A 17,890-nucleotide genomic window follows, 5' to 3' on the forward strand; every position below is an offset into this window, starting at 1 on the left:
TCAGATGTTTTGATTGCTAAGATGGACAATAGTGCATTTAGCATGTAAAAGCATCCTCTAGTCTAGTCTGAGGTTCTGAAATAGAGGATATAGTTGAGTGAAGATAGAAACTGGCAGACAGAAATTAAAATGAAATAGCGTGGAAAACAGATACTGAGAATTTTTTGATCAAAAGGTTGTCTGTTTCAAAAGTGTGCGGTATGTGTGTGTAATTGCTGATGAACTCACAGGTTTATGGTTGCCTTCTAATTCTGATCTTCCTGGCTGAAATTTTCTGTCAGTCTTTTTTTCAACTCACCCCAAATAGGGTGAGTTGAAAAATAGTTTATTCTTCGATTAGCACGCATTGCAGAACCTAAAAATGCAGTCAAAAAAGAAGAAAAAGCTTCCTCCCTTTTCCAGCACATTAAAAAAACCGGACATGAAATTGACTTCGAAAAAACTAAATTACTTTCCAAAACAGAACACGTATATAAAAGAATAATCATGGAAGCCATAGAGATAGAAAAACACCCCCTCTGTATGAATAAACGTGATGACACGTCCCGTCTACCAGAAATTTGGAAACCAGCCCTAAGCAAAAAAACATATCATAATCCTCACCATGTCAATCCTTCAACTAAATGTGATTCCACCAACCAATCAAGTCATTAAAACATAGCCACCCAATCTATTTCCTACATTCAAACCAAATCTCCACCTCCACCACTATTTATAAGGAATAAATGGCAGTTGCAAACAAACTATATTTACAGCAGCACGAAGCTTACAACTTCAGCCTGATGATGCTGAATGTGATTTCACTGAAACGTCGCATAGACATGCAAAATATTACACAGGGCAAAACCCGAACTCAGAACAATCTACATATATATATTAATAAACATTACACGGGGCAAAACCCGAACTCAGAACAATCTACATATACAGTGATCCCTCTATTATCGAGAGGGTTCCGTTCCAAGACCCCTCGCGATAATCGATTTTTCGCGATGTAGGGTTGCGGAAGTAAAAACACCATCTGCGCATGCGCGCCCTTTTTTCTATGGCCGCGCTTGCGTAGATGGTGGAGTTTGCGTTCCCCGCCGCCCACGCAAAGGGGAAACCCGATTCGGCTCCTCGCTGCTGCTGCGCTACCGAGCAGATCAGCTGCTGGGCGGCCGAAGGAACCTTCCCTGGGTCTTCCCCCTCTTGCTGGCGGGCGGGCGAGCGGCGGGCATCAGCGAGGAGCCGGGGTTTCCCCTTTGCGTGGGCGGCCGGGAAGACCCAGGGAAGGTTCCTTCGGCCGCCCAGCAGCTGATCTGCTCGGTAGCGCAGCAGCAGCGAGGAGCCGAATCGGGGTTTCCCCTTTGCGTGCGGGGAAACCCCGATTCGGCTCCTCGCTGCTGCTGCGCTACCAAGCAGATCAACTGCTGGGCGGCCGAAGGAACCTTCCCTGGGTCTTCCCGGCCGCCCACGCAAAGGGGAAACCCCGGCTCCTCGCTGATGCCCGCCGCTCGCCCGCCCGCCAGCAAGAGGGGGAAGACCCAGGGAAGGTTCCTTCGGCCGCCCAGCAGCTGATCTGCTCGGCGCAGCAGCAGCGAGCAGACGAAGATCGGGGTTTCCCAGCCGCCCACGCAAAGGGGAAACCCCGGCTCCTCGCTGATGCCCCCGCTCGCCCGCCGCCCGCCAGCAAGAGGGGGAGAGATAGAGAAAGAGAGAGAAGGAAAGAAAGAGATGAGAGAGGGAGGAAGAGAGTGTGAGAGAGGAAGAAGCAAGATAGAGAAAGAGAGAGAAAGGAAGGAAGAGAGTGACATCATCGGTGGAAAAATCGTGATATAGCGTTTCGCGAAGATCGAGATCGCGAAACTCGAGGGATCACTGTATATATATATATATATACACCCACTAAAACTCTCATTGTGTATTTGAATGAATGAATGAATGAATAAATAAATAAATAAATAAATAAATAAATAACATATTGCCATGAAGTATCATAGTATGTTCGAGAAGCACGGAAGCAATGTTTTTGTATAGTATTCTCTTGTTCGCTGACACTCTCCCCTATAGCTTTCCTTTCAGAGATTGAGAGTGCCATCATCTGGTAGAAGAAATGATGATGACCTCTCCTGTTAAAAGTGTCACTTTATGCAGAAGTCTAACAAAAGGCAGCTGATATCATCACCTTAAAATACTTCACCAGCTGTGTTTCTCACAAGGGAGGCTTCTAGAATTCAGAGACAGTCACGTAGAAATGTGAGTTTAATTTAGGTTTTCTGTAGACTCCAGGAATTGGATGTTTTCCCAGCTGAATCATGTTCTTCTGTCGTAGCGGCTACACTTCTTCTGAGATTGTTTTTGTTTTTGAAATAAGTAAATAAAACCGCCTCTCTAAAAATGCTTTAGCGTCTCTTACTTTGAGTATATCTTTCATATATTACCAGAACTTTGTTGCAACAATATACAGTATTTGTGAACATAAGTGACTGTGAGTTTAGAAATATATCCTTATATAGCATATTGCTGCCCATATTCTTCTTCCTCTGATCTGCAGTTGTGAGATAAGGTAGTGCTAGACTTCATGATTACTGAAATGACCCATTTGTGGTATTGCATTAGAACTTTAAAGATAGGTTTGAGAGGACAGTGCTAGTATGCTTTTCTTCAGTTTTCCTCTTGATATGTCATTGCTATTGTTGACAGTCTAAAGCAGAGGAATGTATCAGTGAACGGAAAGAAAACTAGAGTACAGTAGTCAGAAAGGGAAAAATATTTATTTATTTATTCTTTCATTCATTCATTCTTTCATTCATTCATTCATGCAATACACAAATACATAGGAAGAAAAATAGACATGTAGTAATATATATAAGGGTAAAGTGAACTTAGAGGAGAGGATATATGAAAGAAAGAAAATATATATGATAAGTGAGAGAAAGGAAAGACAATTGGACAGGGGACGAAAGGCACACCAGTGCACTTATGTACGCCCCTTACTGGCCTCTTAGGAACCTGGAGAGGTCAATCGTGGAGAGTCTAAGGGAGAAATGTTGGGGGTTAGGGGTTGACACAATTAAGTCCGGCAATGAGTTCCACGCTTCGATAACTCGATTGTTGAAATCATATTTTTTACAGTCAAGTTTGGAGTGGTTCGTATTCAGTTTGAATCTGTTGTGTGCTCTTGTGTTGTTGCGGTTGAAGCTGAAGTAGTCATTGACCGGTAGGACGTTGCAGCATATGATCTTGTGGGCAATACTCAAATCGTGTTTTAGGCGCCATAGTTCTAGGCTTTCTAGGCCCAGGATTGTTAGTAGCTTGAATTCTAACCACTATTGGCTGAAATTAAGAGACATCACAGATCTGCTCATCTCTCCCTTCTTGAATTTTTACATGGGGGGTTGGGAGTGAAATGAATTAGAGGGAATCATTATTGAATCAACATTCAATTAGTGAGTTAGTTCTCTATTGAGTGGGATGTGAATAAGACAAAAAAAAGCAGGTTTAAAACGGAAGAGAAAAATATTGCATTCTATTTCTGAATACATCCTAGAAATGTTATGGTGATTGATAAACACTGGAAAATCACTTCTTAAATGAATAAAATTTTACACTGATTACATTTGACATTATAAATGCATCAGCCACTGTATAATCAAGAGATCAGACAACAAAATCCTTACAGGATCAAAGACAGTAGATATAATACAGTGTTTTATGGTTAATTAGAAACTAATAAAGTTACTGTGGTTTAAACTTTTACCAGCATCCACTATCTGATGCATGAATTGTGCTATTATTAGAAGATAGAACTACAAATATCATAGAGTTCTAATATACCGGTATCAATGGTGAAAGGTCATAATTTTATGGTTGATGCATTTTGTATCCAAAAGGATTTATTATGGAGCATCTGTCAAGGTAGCTTGAAAAGACTCTAGTAACCACCAGTGTTCCCTCTAACTTTTTTTGGGGGTGGGCAGAAAAGTATAGTGTCTGAGCGGCAGTCCCTTCGGGACTGGGCGGCACAGAAATATTAAATAAACAAACAAACAAACAAAAAACCCACCCTGTTTTGCCTCAGAGAATTTCAAAATAAAATACTGTACTGTGTGTCTATCACAGTGAGCTCATAATAGGGCAACTCTATCAATATCAAAATGCCACTTAAATAGTTGAGCTAGTTTCAAACTAGATTTTGATTTTCTTTTTCTCTTCCTTACTCCCATTCTTATTCTTTCTCTTTTCCTTCCTCTCTTTTTTCTATCTGTTTCTCTCTCTTCCTCTCTTCCTCTCTCTCTCCTTCCGTCTCACTCTTTCCCTCTCGGCTTCTGGGCAGGTTTGAAAAACTCTTGAGTTGATGATGATTTTTAAGTGAGCAATTGCTCACTGCTCAGCTTAGAGGGAACTATGGTAACCACTACTTCAGTAATCCAGATTTACCTGGAATAACTGTTCATAATTCCCAGTTTGGAGATCTTGCCTGGAAACTCAAACTCAGATTTAAAAAGTTTAATAAACTAATTCATGGGTCTGCAACCATAAACCTCAAAGATCCATTTGGACCCATTTCCCACAGAAAAGAAAACACTGTGAGCCACAAATTATGGGTGGCCAACTCAACATCATTCCCACCCAGTCACATGACTCCCACAGTCATGTCTACCCAGGTTTCATGGTTCTTGGTGTTTTCTGGGGGAAATCAGTCCCTCCCTCCCTCTCATTTCTTTTTTTCTCTTTTTCCTCTCCGTTTCCTTCCTCCCTCCCTTCCCCTCTTTCTTTTTCTTTCTTTCTCATTGAATACAATAGTAAATCCAAAATAAAATCATTAATTAATGTTATTTCCTTTTAAAAAAAAATCAGATTTGCTTCAGTAGTTAGCTAGTTAGTTAGTTAATTAGTTAGTTAGTTTATCTATTTATCTATCTATCTATTGCTTGCTTGCTTGCTTGCTTGATTGATTAATTGGATTTGTATGCCGCCCCTCTCCGTGGACTCAGGGTGGCTAACAACAGTGATAAAACAACATGTGACGATCCAATAGTAAAACAATTAAAAACCTTATTATAAAACCAAACATACGGTACATACAAAACATACCATGCATAAATTGTAAAGGCCTAAGGGGGAAAGAATCTCAATTCCCCCATGCCTGATAGTAGAGGTAGGTTTTAAGAAGCTTACATTCAATGTTTGTTTGTTTATATATTTATATTTGTTTTGTCACATATGTATTGGTGGTATACAAAGATATAATATTTATATACATGATACTAGTAAAAGAGAAACATTAGGACAGGGGACAGAAGGCATTCTGGTGCACTTATGCACACCCCTTACTGACCTCTTAGGAATAGGAAGAGGTCAACAGTGGATAATCTAAGTTTATGAACATATTCCCTGCAACTTGATTCCATGATAGTAAATTTCTGGTTGGTTGGCCTTCACTGGTTACATATCCTTACATTGGTTTCCATTTTTTGTAGGCAGGATTACTGTATTTAGTCTAAACTTTTCATCTTAATACCTTTGAGATGTTTGTTTCAGTTCCTCTTCCATCGTTTTTGGAGCAACAAATTAGCACAAGCCCAAAAGGAAACTCTGGACTGGAAATATAGATTTGGTCCTACACAAAAAGGCAATGTAAAGGCCAGAAGATACAAGGCAAACTCCTCTTGGTGCAGTGCAGCATTGAGATTTATGCTAATAAAGAAATAATAGTATTTGGAGCAGCTACAGAATATAGGCAAAAAGATAGTGTGGTGACTTTGGATGTACTCAGGATGTGGTAATAATAATAATAATAATAATAATAACAACAACAACAACAACAACAATAACAATAATAATAACAACAACGGTTGTTGTTGTTGTTGTTATTATTATTATTATTATTATTATTATTATTATTATTTATTAGATTTGTATACCGCCCCTCTCTGAAGACTCGGAGTGGCTCAAAACAATAGTGAACAATGTAAACAAATCCAATACTTTAAAACTATCTAAAAATCCTTATCATTAAAATAACCATATAACTCAATCATATACTTGGAGATTACCAATTTGGCCAAAAAAGTAAAGGCCTTCCACAACTTTCTATCTTTTTTACTTGATCTTTTACTAAATTATTTGCTTTACAAAAGAGTATCTGTAGACAATCACATCAGCTTCTTATTAAAAATAAAATCGGAAAAGTATTTACAAACTTGATTTAGTTGAAGTCAGGTCAGGTCAGTAAACCACATTTGCAAAGTATTCCCAGGAGGAAAAACTCCATGATAATATGTATACAGGTATGTCATCTGACTCATGTGAAAATCATTATACATACAAGGTAGCGGTCAACTTACAACTGGTTGCTTAACAACCATCCAAAGTTACAATGAACTTTAATAAAAAAGTTATTCCTTAAAATTAGAACATACACACACAGTCACATTATTGCATTTTGGGCATTTGGAAACTAGCTCACATTTATGACTAGGTTGCAGCCTCCCACAGTGTCATGACTACAATTTGCGAACCTTTTTTTTCTGGTTTCCGGTGATTTTTGCCAGTTTCCAGCATTAGATATCCTGGGTTTGCTTAATGACCACATGATTTGCTTAATGGCAGTGGTAACTCACTTATGGCTTGTAAAATCTGTGGTAAAATCAAATCTAGTCGTATAGTGTCTCGACTTAAAACTGCAAGATTTATGACCGAAATTCCAGACTCCATTGGGGTCCTAAATTAAGGACTATTTATACGCATATACATGTAATGGCTTTTATATTGAAACAGAAAAATTGGAAAAATCAAAGATTAATCTAACATTTGGAGGATCTTTCCAGAAGTACATAAGGAGAATTTACCATTTTAAATTTCTCCTGCCAAGGCTGTGAAAAATCTTAGTGTGTTAACGTTTTCTTAATCAGAATGCTGTACATTAGTTTTCTCTGAATGAGATCATATTCCCTGGAAATACATTCCTCAATCTTTGAAAATATACATGTAAAGAACAAGCAAATGAACATATTTAAATTAACATCTGTGTGTTCTATTTTCCCTTTACAGGTCAGTGTTGAAGTTTTGGTAGAATATCCATTTTTTGTATTTGGACAAGGCTGGTCATCCTGCTGCCCCGAGAGAACGAGTCAGCTCTTTGATTTGCCGTGTTCCAAACTCTCTGTTGGTGATGTCTGCATATCACTTACGCTCAAGAATCTGAAGAATGGCTCAATTAAAAAGGGCCAGTCTATGGACTCAGCTAGCATCTTGTTGAAGCACTCTAAAAATGACAGTCTAGTTGGCAGTAGACATAGGTATGTGGAGCAGGAAAATGGGATTGATCAAGGAGGGGCGAAGATGACGTCCGAAAATGGCGAACTGAAGTTTCCAAACAAAATAGGATTACCTGCAACATCTCTACTCACCAAATCAGAATCCAGCAAGCCCACAGCAACTCGGAAGCGGAGGTGGTCAGCCCCTGAAACACGGAAACTAGAGAAGTCCGAAGAAGAGCCGCCATTGACTCTTCCCAAGCCTTCTTTTATCCCTCAGGAGGTTAAGATTTGCATTGAAGGGCGATCCAATGTAGGCAAGTGAAGTCTATTTAGGGAAAGGAAAATTAGAATATCCCTTGTCATTTTTATCCAGATTACTGTACTGTAGGCTAAATAACCGAGTATTTACATGTTATCATCTTATTTTAGGTTCTGTTTATAACGTCGTTATAGTTGCAGTTGGTATTATGCAGGAGACAGGTGCATACTTCCCCCACCTTGGTGTTCATTGGTGATTATTTTTCTCAAGAGCTACAAAAAAAAAGGGGGGCAGTATCTGCTTGACACATGAACACACACCCTTTGTGGAAGCAAATGTTTGACATGGCGCCTGTTTTCCAACACTTCAAACCGAATATTAATCTGGCAAGTGAACTCTAGGGAAGACAAACACTATTGCCTGATTCACGAGTAGAATTCAGAGTTCCACAGCAATGTGATTTCAGTGGTTCTCTCAGGGGCAATAATGGAGAACCGAGCACTCTTTGAGACTTTGCACAATAAAGTGATTTTCCTTTCAATTTTCTGATTATTATTTTTTTTTGTCTTGTATTTTCCATTCCCCTGATCCAAACCCATGCTGTGTCCCAGAGTGGGTGGGTGGGGGTATAACTGCACTATTTTTATTAATATTATTATTGTTGTTGTTATTATTGTTCTTCTCAGAGACTGCCACATAGAGATTTCATCTCCACTTGCTAGCACAATGGCATAGCAAGAGCGTAGCAGCTGATTCTTGCTTTGCTAAAAATGGTAATTTGCTTAAAGTGTGACATTGTTGGTGTCAATATAGCACGTTACAAATTGTGGATATCGTAACCTGTATACAGCATGTTGCCGCTAACATTTGCTTCCACAAAGTAACTATGTACTTTCCTTTGGGAAAGTGAACATAAAATTGTTTGCAGTTAGATTGCATTTTTTAAAAAAAAAACTAGTACTATTTTTTTAAAAGAAAAATCTGTACTAAGACTAGTGCCACTTGTTTTCAAATTTCAGCGTGATACAAGAAAATGGATGAACATAGAATGTCTTTGAGCACTTAAAATGATAATCAAAGTTTCCCTGCTGCGAATCCTGGCTTAATACTCAGCAAATCCTGTATTTTACTTTATTCTCTTTTGTGTTGGGGGGAGAAAGAGAATATTGACATTTTCAACACTGTTAACTATGTAGGTTTTTTCACAAGCAAGATACTGAAAGTTTTCATGTGGTATCAAAGGGATGAATGTGAATTATAAACTCGTATGTGACAGTCGTTGTCCACAAGGACTACTTAATAGGAGGCACTTTTAAAACTTTTATGCTTGTGAAAAAGTTAAAGGTATATGCAAGCTGACAAAATAATAAAAGAAAAAAGAAAGAGTATAAGGGAATAAGAAGAAGAAAAACATTGTCCAGTGTTTTTGAAAAAGATGGACTTTAAAAAAATCTTGCAATTTGCACATTTTGAGTTTATCATTTGTATGGTATTCCTGCAGTTTTTAATTTTTTTAGGAAGGGAGAGGGGCTGAAAAAGCTTAAACAAATGTAGCAGTTATTTACTAACCTGCCTAGACCATTTTAATAGAATTAGATTTTCTTTCAATTTCTTTTATTTTCTTTGTATCATATTTGTCACCCTGAACCAGAAAAGCTGAGAATTTTTCTTCAGATTTTCTGAGTTTTCCATGAGTCATTTTGACACAGATGCAACTTTTGTGTTTTGTTTTGATTCTATGTTTTATTGTAAAATTACTATTTCTTAACTTTCTGTTACTTTTCTTCTGATTAGTAGTATAATGTTAATGTCAAAACTTGGTACAACAGGATGATGGGTAAAAGTTTATCCAATTAATCTCTTTCAGTAGTAATATAACTGATCATTGAGGGTGAATCCAAACTTTCTAAACTCCCACTGATTTAGTAGCTTCCATCCTAAAACCAGATTCATATTAATAGTCACATTAAAATCCATTTAATTATTCACAGATAAATAATTGGCTATATACCAACCTGTGAAAAAAAATCACTTAAGCGAATACCCTATTTTAAAGCTTAGATAATAAATACTGCATTGATCTCGGAAGTTGTAAAATCAGGAGTTGTAAAATCAGAATTTCCTGAAAGATGCTGTGGGCATTTTCACACATGAGACTGAATCTTAAATATCCATTGAATTTGTAATGTAACTATATGGACATGTTCTATCGGTATTATAAGTATGTTTACATGTGATACAAATATGTGAGAACTCAAAGAAGTCTAGTGTCTTGTGTGAAAATGGTACAAGAATTTTTTTGGCATCAGTGCTGTTTTCCATCTTACCAAGATTAGGTAGATGATCATCAATTATCTTCTTTCTCTACTTGTAATTTGACTTAGATGAAATTCAAAGAAAGAACAAGTAAGGTAGAAGGTGTGGTATACTGCCTATATAACAGGCTGCTTACCCTGATCTCTTTTCTGTGATCATCTCACTTGCCCTAAAGTGGCCATTGTCTACAAAATGAATGGATTAAGCCAAAATAGACAACTGGCAACTCCTGCTACAGAAGCAGCACATAATAAATTGGAACCTTATCTGAGTTTTAACAGATTTGCAATTCAATTTAGTTGCCCTACAGGAGATTGTTTTTCTTTATCTTTGACCCTGATGTTCTGCTGGTTGACATAACTCCATTGAGATCAGGTTCTTTTTTAGCAAGAAATTGAATTTTACAAATCAAACATTTAAAAATTAAATGGACAGTTTCTCCAAATGTTCATTTCCCTGCCCTCTTGCCTAAATACCTTTAAAAATTCCAATATAATTTTCTCTTTAATTGTGTTTCTTTGTTACTTGAACCTTAACTCACACCAGAACGTTTTTGTACCAATTTTGGGGATGCACCAAAAATGTGCTTAAGTTTTAAAGTAGCTTGAAAATCTATCTTGAATTGTTATTATGACCTCCCAGTAATTCATTAGATCACTGGGTGGGTTCCTTCTCACAATCATGTTGCTTTTTTTGTGCTGTAATTTTTTTTTTCAACATTTCTGCTCAGAGAATTTGCTTAATCTTCCATAAACTCTGCTCAGGGCACTTTCAATTTATTGTTTATTGAAGTTTTATTTTGGCTTGTTTTGTTTTTGTTCTCACTTCAACCTCTGATAGCAAGAAGAACAGTAAAATATGAAAAAAATTCCTATTTCATTCCTATCAGTACCACTATTTTCACGTGTCCTCCGAGAACATTGCCTATATAACAAAAGCAGGGATTACAAAAAACTGACCACATCTATAAAACTTAACACTAACAAGTAAAACCAATAAACCAATACTAATAAATGATTCAAGCAATAGGAATGTATTTGTTCTCTACTTGCATTAGAGACTTAGAACTTGCAATTGTTACTTCCGTCCAAACATGGCGTCCCGTTTACTGTGCTTTTGCTTCTTTTTAGTATGTGCAATATTTTATGTGCCAATTTAGATTCACCTAAGGGTGACAACAGACTTTTCTCATGCCATCTTTTTGGAGTGTTAAATGTGGGATCCTTATACCTGCCTTTGAAAATAGTAGGGATAAAATTTGTCTAGATGTCAACGGTTTGCGCAGCCTGGACCACAGGCTTCTTACAGCTCTTACTATTCAGTGCCCTGCTGGGCTTCACATTTAAAGGGGGGGGGGGAGAAGTCATATCTGTCTCTCAAAGGTCGATAATACAGTAGTACCTCTCGATATGAGTTTAATTCGTTCCAGAACGGAGCTTGTATGTCAATAAACTCGCATCTCAAACGAATGCCTTTAGACTTTCTTTTTCCCCGCCGAGATAACCAGAAGCAAGGATTCTTGCGCCACCTAGTGGAAGCTCGGCTCGTATCCCGAATTTGAGCTTGGGTGTCGAACAGAAATTTCGCTCCCGTCGTGGCTCGTAACTTGGAATACTCGCATGTGGAGCAGCTCGTATCTAGAGGTACTACTGTAGTGGCGAAAAAAGATAATATGAGCTGAGTCTCATTCTGTGAAGATGAAAACCTAGTAATGAATTACTGGGCAGCCCTTGATGGGCGCAGTCTTCAAGAGAGCGTCATATTCTCTTTTATGTGAATCATGACTAATCTTTACTTAGATTGGAAGTGTGGATAAATTCAATCTTGTGTGGGAAGAATGGCATTCCTTTGTCTTTCTGTGACTGACGAAAGCTTGTTTTTGGATTGTAGCTCTCTTTTGTGAGTTCATATAATAATTTTGCCCTTAGGCCATCCTATCTGGCTTTCTTGGCTACGGAAACAAAGTTATAAATTGGAGTTAGTTCTATGACTCTTTCCCTTCCTACCCCCCCACCCACATTTCCCCAATTCCAAAATTACTCAAGGCAAGTTCTAGTCCTATTGATGTTTGCAGTGGAAATTGTGTTGGGTTCATTTGTCCTCTTCATCAATGGGATTAAGATTTGAGCCTTGGGCTCCCAAGTGCCTTAGTTTCTGTTTTTAAAAGGCACCTAATTTTCCTATGAAAATACTTTAATGCCATGCTTGTTCCTGCAACTTGTCCTGTAAACTCTGGTTGACAGCGTCACTCCCTTTTAAATTTCTTCTAATTACTGAAATAGTGACAATTGTAGCGGACATTTTGAGATTAATTTCATTGTAAAAGTCTGTACAGTATCCACATGGCAATATTAACTGACACCAGTTTTTTTCCTCCCTTCCCCTTGTTTTATTTTTGTATTAGACCTTCTTTAGTTTACAATGAAACTATACAATCACCAATAAAGAAAAAAAAAATACCAGAACCTCTTTATAGGAATTTCTAAATAAATATATCTATATCTATATATCTATATCTATATATCTATATATAAAATGACTGTTCCTTATAGTGTTTAACTTAGGCATCATTTCAGTTTGTCTGGGCCACATGGTGGGGTTTCAGAATGTGATGTCACTTACCTCATATTCTGCGTATAAATCTCGATTGTTTAAAAAAATAAATCTCGGTCTTCTTTCTCCCCTACCCCATTTCCTTTCTTTTCGGGGGGGGGGGGGAATGCATGCCTAATCCCTGGCACCCCACACACCCTTCCATCTGATATTTTTCTATTGTTCGAGAGCTAGGAAGTGACATCACAGCTTGATTTCCCGCAGTCAAAGGAACATTTAGAAACCTTTCAAACCTCTTACTCAGGGATGGGGCTGGTGTATGGTATGGTACACTGATGTGACCAGAAGGAGCACTTTTACTGCTCTGGAGTAGGGATGTTCAATTCCAAGGAATTGTTTGGATTTCCTGCATGGTTATGAACAAACTGTAAGATTAATTGTCATGTGCGATAAATAAGCAACAGATCCGATCAGAGCTTGTAATTTTGGATGGTAGAGAAAACGTCCTATACACAGCGGCTTGCTTTACTTTGCTACGCTGTCAAGCGAGGGAGGGAGAGGAGGCCCACATCAGTGGTAATTTTTAATGAAGAAATAAGATTGCTGTTTTAAAGATATTTTTGCGGTGCTTCGAATTTTTTTGAGATGGGTCCCCAAATATTGTTTTAAATAAACGCCATAGCTATCCAGGCCACAGTGTTGTAGATCCTTGCTTTCTTCAGGATCCAGGCCTATAAGAAAACAGGCATGATCCAAATCTTATGCTTACCCCCATTGAAATCACAGAACTAACTATAGTTAAAAGTACAGTGGTACCCTGTCTTACAAACCCCTTGTCATACAAACTTTTCAAGATACAAACCCAGGGTTTAAGATTTTTTTGCCTCTTCTTCCAAACTATTTTCACCTTACGAACCCAAGCCGCCGCCACTGGGATGCCCTGCCTCCGGACTTCTATTGCCAGTGAAGTGCCCGTTTTTGCGCTGCTGGGATTCCCATGAGGCTCCCCTCCATGGGAAACACCATCTCTGGACTTCCGTGTTTTTGTGATGCTGCAATTTCACTGAGGCTCCCCTTGCTGGGAAACCCCACCTCCGGACTTCGCTTGCCAGCGAAGCACCCGTTTGTGCTGCTGGGATTCCCCTGCTGGGATTCCCCTGCAGCATCACAAAAACACGGAAGTCTGGAGGTGGGGTTTCCCATGGAGGGGAGCCTCAGGGGAATCCCAGCAGCACAAAAACGGGCACTTCACTGGCAACAGAAGTCCAGAGGTGGGGCATCCCAGCAAGGCTGGCAAAAGGGGTGAGTTTTGGGCTTGCACGCAATAATCGCTTTTCCATTGATTCCTAGGGGAAACATTGTTTTGTCTTACAAACCTTTCACCTTACAAACCTCACCCCGGAACCAATTAAGTTCGTAAGACGAGGTATCACTGTACTAGTGTCAGCAGAACTATGCATTGACCAGTCCTTTTAATGAAAGCCCGGTTCACTGAAGGCCCACTTTTGTGTGTCAAAGTTCACTTGTTGTTAATATGCCTGCTATTATACATATTAGGGATATATGCCACAGCTTCACATTGGATATTAGATGACTGTGGATAGACTTTCTGCTTGTTTGGTCTCAGACCATACATGGGGTTAGTGATGGACTTAGCCACATCTATTCCACTTGCAATTGAGAAGGGGAAGAAAGCAGCTGACATGTGGCCCAACGGCAGTATTAACCAATAGTAAAGCAAGGTCTAAGAGTTCCACCGTAGCATCTGTTTGTACTAACAAGTGTAACTTTATGGAATCAATGCTTAGAACGTCTTCAGAAATAGCATTCCACATACGGAAAGGACCTCCTGGGCATGGAGAGTATTTTATAGCCGTTAATAGAAGCAGAAGCATACAGATGACAATAGGCCCTACTTTATTATAGCCCCCCCCCCCCCCCCCCTGAACACTTCTATTAATGATTACACAAGTGAACTAGTGGCTTTTTCTTTCTGCTCCCAATACTTTGACTCAGTACCTTATATTTGATTAACTTCAATGAAGCATTTGTGCCCTTTTGTCTCATCTCCTATGAAATGAACACTGTTGACAGCAATATGTGATTCCCTCCACCCAACCTCAGATTATTACGTGTAGGTATTGTCCAACCAAGGAACACAGTAATAGCATTAAAAAAAACAAAGGGACATAGTTCCCTGTTTTTAAGCAGAATGTGATTAATGCTTTGCTTTTTATTACTCTGCAGATTCCCAAAAATGGATAGTCCTCCAAATTGCAATTGCTGCTTTTGAGAGCGCAGAAATATTTTGTTGATTTTCTTTGTAGATTCCAAGCAGTATTGCGGCGGGGTTTTTTTTCTGTCGATGGGGAAATTCCAAACAAGTTTGCACACTTCTACTCCAGAGTTCACTTTCTTTTACATAGATGACCTCGCTTCTGATGTGTTACCTTACTGATAGGATCTTTACTTGTAGCATTATAACTGGTGGGAATATTTTTTTATGTGAACCTAATTTGACGAGAGGGTTAAAAACAAACTTTTTTGAAGCACTCACATTGAGAGGAGTACAGGTAATGTTTTTTAGAAAATTGCACAAAAGAAACGAATGTTTGGGATGATTCAGTATTTGAAAAGCGATGGATATGTTGAAAATCGTGTGTTGTTTGTAAAAATTAAATAAACCTACAAAAGTCGAGAAAGGGTGAAAGTTACATTTTTTTGTATATAGAAGACTCTCATGGATTGGTTCTGGCAGGAAAGAATGCCTAATTAACAGGTTTTTCAAAGACAGTATACTTAGGTTTGCATTTTCATTATGAGTCGCCGTTATTGGGGCAGGGGAGAATGGTCACCTTCAACAACATTTGAGGGCTGTTTGTCCCTCTTCAATTTAGCTAAAGTTGATTGGGATGTCATGATACTTTCTAAGGATGATTTTGCTTTTTGCACTTCCTGTACTTAAAAAAAAAAAGAAAACAACCCAAAGAATTTCAGAGTGGACAAGAAGTGTTTGTTACAAGGGATTCTCTCAAAAGTGAATAAAGAAGTGAGGGAGATTGTATTGTCTCCTGTAATTCCCCTCTTCCCCAAACCCATATATACACATGTACACCTCTCTTTTTATGCCTGGAACTGTTAAAAGACAATGTTAGTTATTCTAGCAGTTGTACAGAGAGTTTTGTTATTATTTTTCATTTGGTTCTGGAAATGTTTATTACTGGCACACCAAAAAATGAAGGGAATCTTGGAAAACTAGTACTTCTGAGGAAGAGGTCCAAAATGTATTTACAAAAGGAAATCTTTAAAACGAAGGGGATGGGGGAACGGCTGATTCTCTCCTTGCGCCGTGCAGTCTCTAGAAATAATTTGAGTCTAATTCTGTTACTTCATATAGAACGGATATAACTTCTGTATTAATATGAACCCTTCAGATGCAGTGAGATGGCCTCTCATACAATCAAATGAAGTACTTTTAGTGAATGACTAGTGTTTCTGTAATAGGGATTGCAAAAATTAAGTTTATTCTCGCTGTTATTGCAAAGGACTTGAGTCTTCCATGAAAATTGATCCGAGGCTTCATTAAGGTTGCTTTTTTCTTGTTCATTTACTTTCACTTGATCAAAGCTTTGGTTCTCTTTTCTTCAGCCAACCAATAGGCAGCACTGGATGTATCTTCTGCAATAGATTTAACTTGCTGGTGCTGGAACTGCTTATAATAAGTCTACCTGGAAGTCAGTATCATTGAGGCCAGGGATGTGACATTATAAAGGTCCAGATTACAGGGACTTGCAATTTACAAAGATACTGCCTTGACAACAATTTTGTATGCAACAGCAGCTTGTGAATTCTTGACAACACTAAACACCAGATTATATGGAATCACTCCTTAAAGGTATTCTATTTATTTTTAAATCTGTATTCAAAACTAGCAGTGGCCGACACAAATATACCAGCCAAAAAAAAAGAGAGGCACCAGAAGAGTTCTCTGAAAATTAACGATGTGTGTACTTTTCCTCTTGAATTAATCTCTTTGTAACTGAAGTTACAGTACAATTTTAAAGATAAGACTATAAATCTTTTCCAGCCAAGAGATATAGAATGAATGCAATAAATGCAGCCACTTACTGCCCAAAGAAATGCAAATGTAACACATATTGAGGCTATGTAATTAGAGGTAGAAGTTAAATTTTTGATTTTTTTTTTAAAAAAACCAATAATTTGATTAAATTCAAATTGCAAATTGTTCTGTATTTATTTACACCCCAGGGAATAAGCCTCAAGTACAGTACTTGAAATGCCTCAAAGTGTTGGGTTTTGAAAATATGCTAAGCATTTCCTTAGCTGATTTATCATTTCCCTCATATTTTTATTGTATCTCAGGATTTTTGCCTCACGATTCTGTGAAGATGTACAGCTTTATTTTGACTGGTCTTTGTGTTAGGATTAAAAAAAATCTTTTTAAGATGGGGCATGACATCAGAAAGCATCTGTCTCTCGCGTTTAAATAATTAAGTTAAATAGACAAATTTCAAATGTCTTCTTGCAGCTTTGGTGGCGTTTTATCAGTGGTTTGAGCATCCAGCAAATTCTGTGAATATTTCCCAAATCAATACATAGTTCATGCTGTGCATATTTCTTTTGGTCAAACGACTACAAAATATACTTTCAATGTCCTGCCAGATGTTGGCCTGGAGAAAGGGGTACCATAGCTTTACGCTGAGGTCATATTGGGCTGACATGGCCAGTACAAAAAGAGAAATAGGGAGGGAACGTTTTGCACCTTATAGAATGAGAAGAGAAATTGCATACCGACATAGGTAAGAGCTTTTATTGTGACAAGAAATTTTTCCATATGCGTGCATACTCTGTAATTCCAGTGTAAAATATTGTACTTGCACTAGCTTTTTTAAAAACAAATATTAAAAAAAAAAAATGGAAGAATTCATATTCTATTTTCTAATCGTGGTGTGTCTATTTGTAGGATACACTCGCGTCTGTTTATTGAATTTTATGGTCCCTTTCTTTGATGGTGCTTGCAGGTTTTCTAGGTAGAAATTATTTCATTATGATAATAAAACAATGTTTGATTCAAAATTTGAACAAAATTGTTTTAAAGAAATTGTCTGTATACCAGTACAAGTTTATTGTTTCAGTATACTCGTACTAATAAAATAACAGTGCCAATTGCAAATTAGTGTTTGTACTGTTTAAGTAAGAGGTTGGTAGTAGATCCTCTTTGAAAGATCACTTTTTTCCACATGTGTGTTTTCCTGAAGATTTACTTTATGACATGTTTTGTTCACAGGTTGCGGATGTCCATAATATTTTATGAACTTTCTGAAATAATATACAAGTGTCCATTTGCACTGTCAAGTTTGCCTCCTACCAGCTGATCCAAGTAAATTAACAGTGCAACTCATGTTATGCTCTGAACATACCTAGCAAAGTTTCATAGTTTTAGCTTTGTATTTACAAACCACATTAAATAGTTGACGTAAAAGAATTTTATTCA

General features: G+C 37.9%; 1 protein-coding gene across 9 annotated transcripts in view; it reads left to right on the top strand.

The window, feature by feature from the left end:
* ATXN1 (ataxin 1) overlaps nt 1–17,569 on the top strand; it is a 349,478-nt gene extending 331,909 nt beyond the window's left edge. For all 9 annotated transcript variants that reach the window (XM_070747309.1, XM_070747310.1, XM_070747308.1 and 6 more), the window contains one exon: nt 7,039–17,569. In XM_070747309.1, coding sequence (XP_070603410.1) covers nt 7,039–7,569 — 531 coding nt within the window. In that variant the 3' untranslated portion in view covers nt 7,570–17,569. The remainder of the gene's footprint in view (nt 1–7,038) is intronic.
* Nucleotides 17,570–17,890: the final 321 nt, after the last annotated feature.

This window comes from Erythrolamprus reginae, chromosome 3 (genome assembly GCF_031021105.1).
Source record: "Erythrolamprus reginae isolate rEryReg1 chromosome 3, rEryReg1.hap1, whole genome shotgun sequence".
NCBI lineage: Eukaryota > Metazoa > Chordata > Lepidosauria > Squamata > Dipsadidae > Erythrolamprus > Erythrolamprus reginae.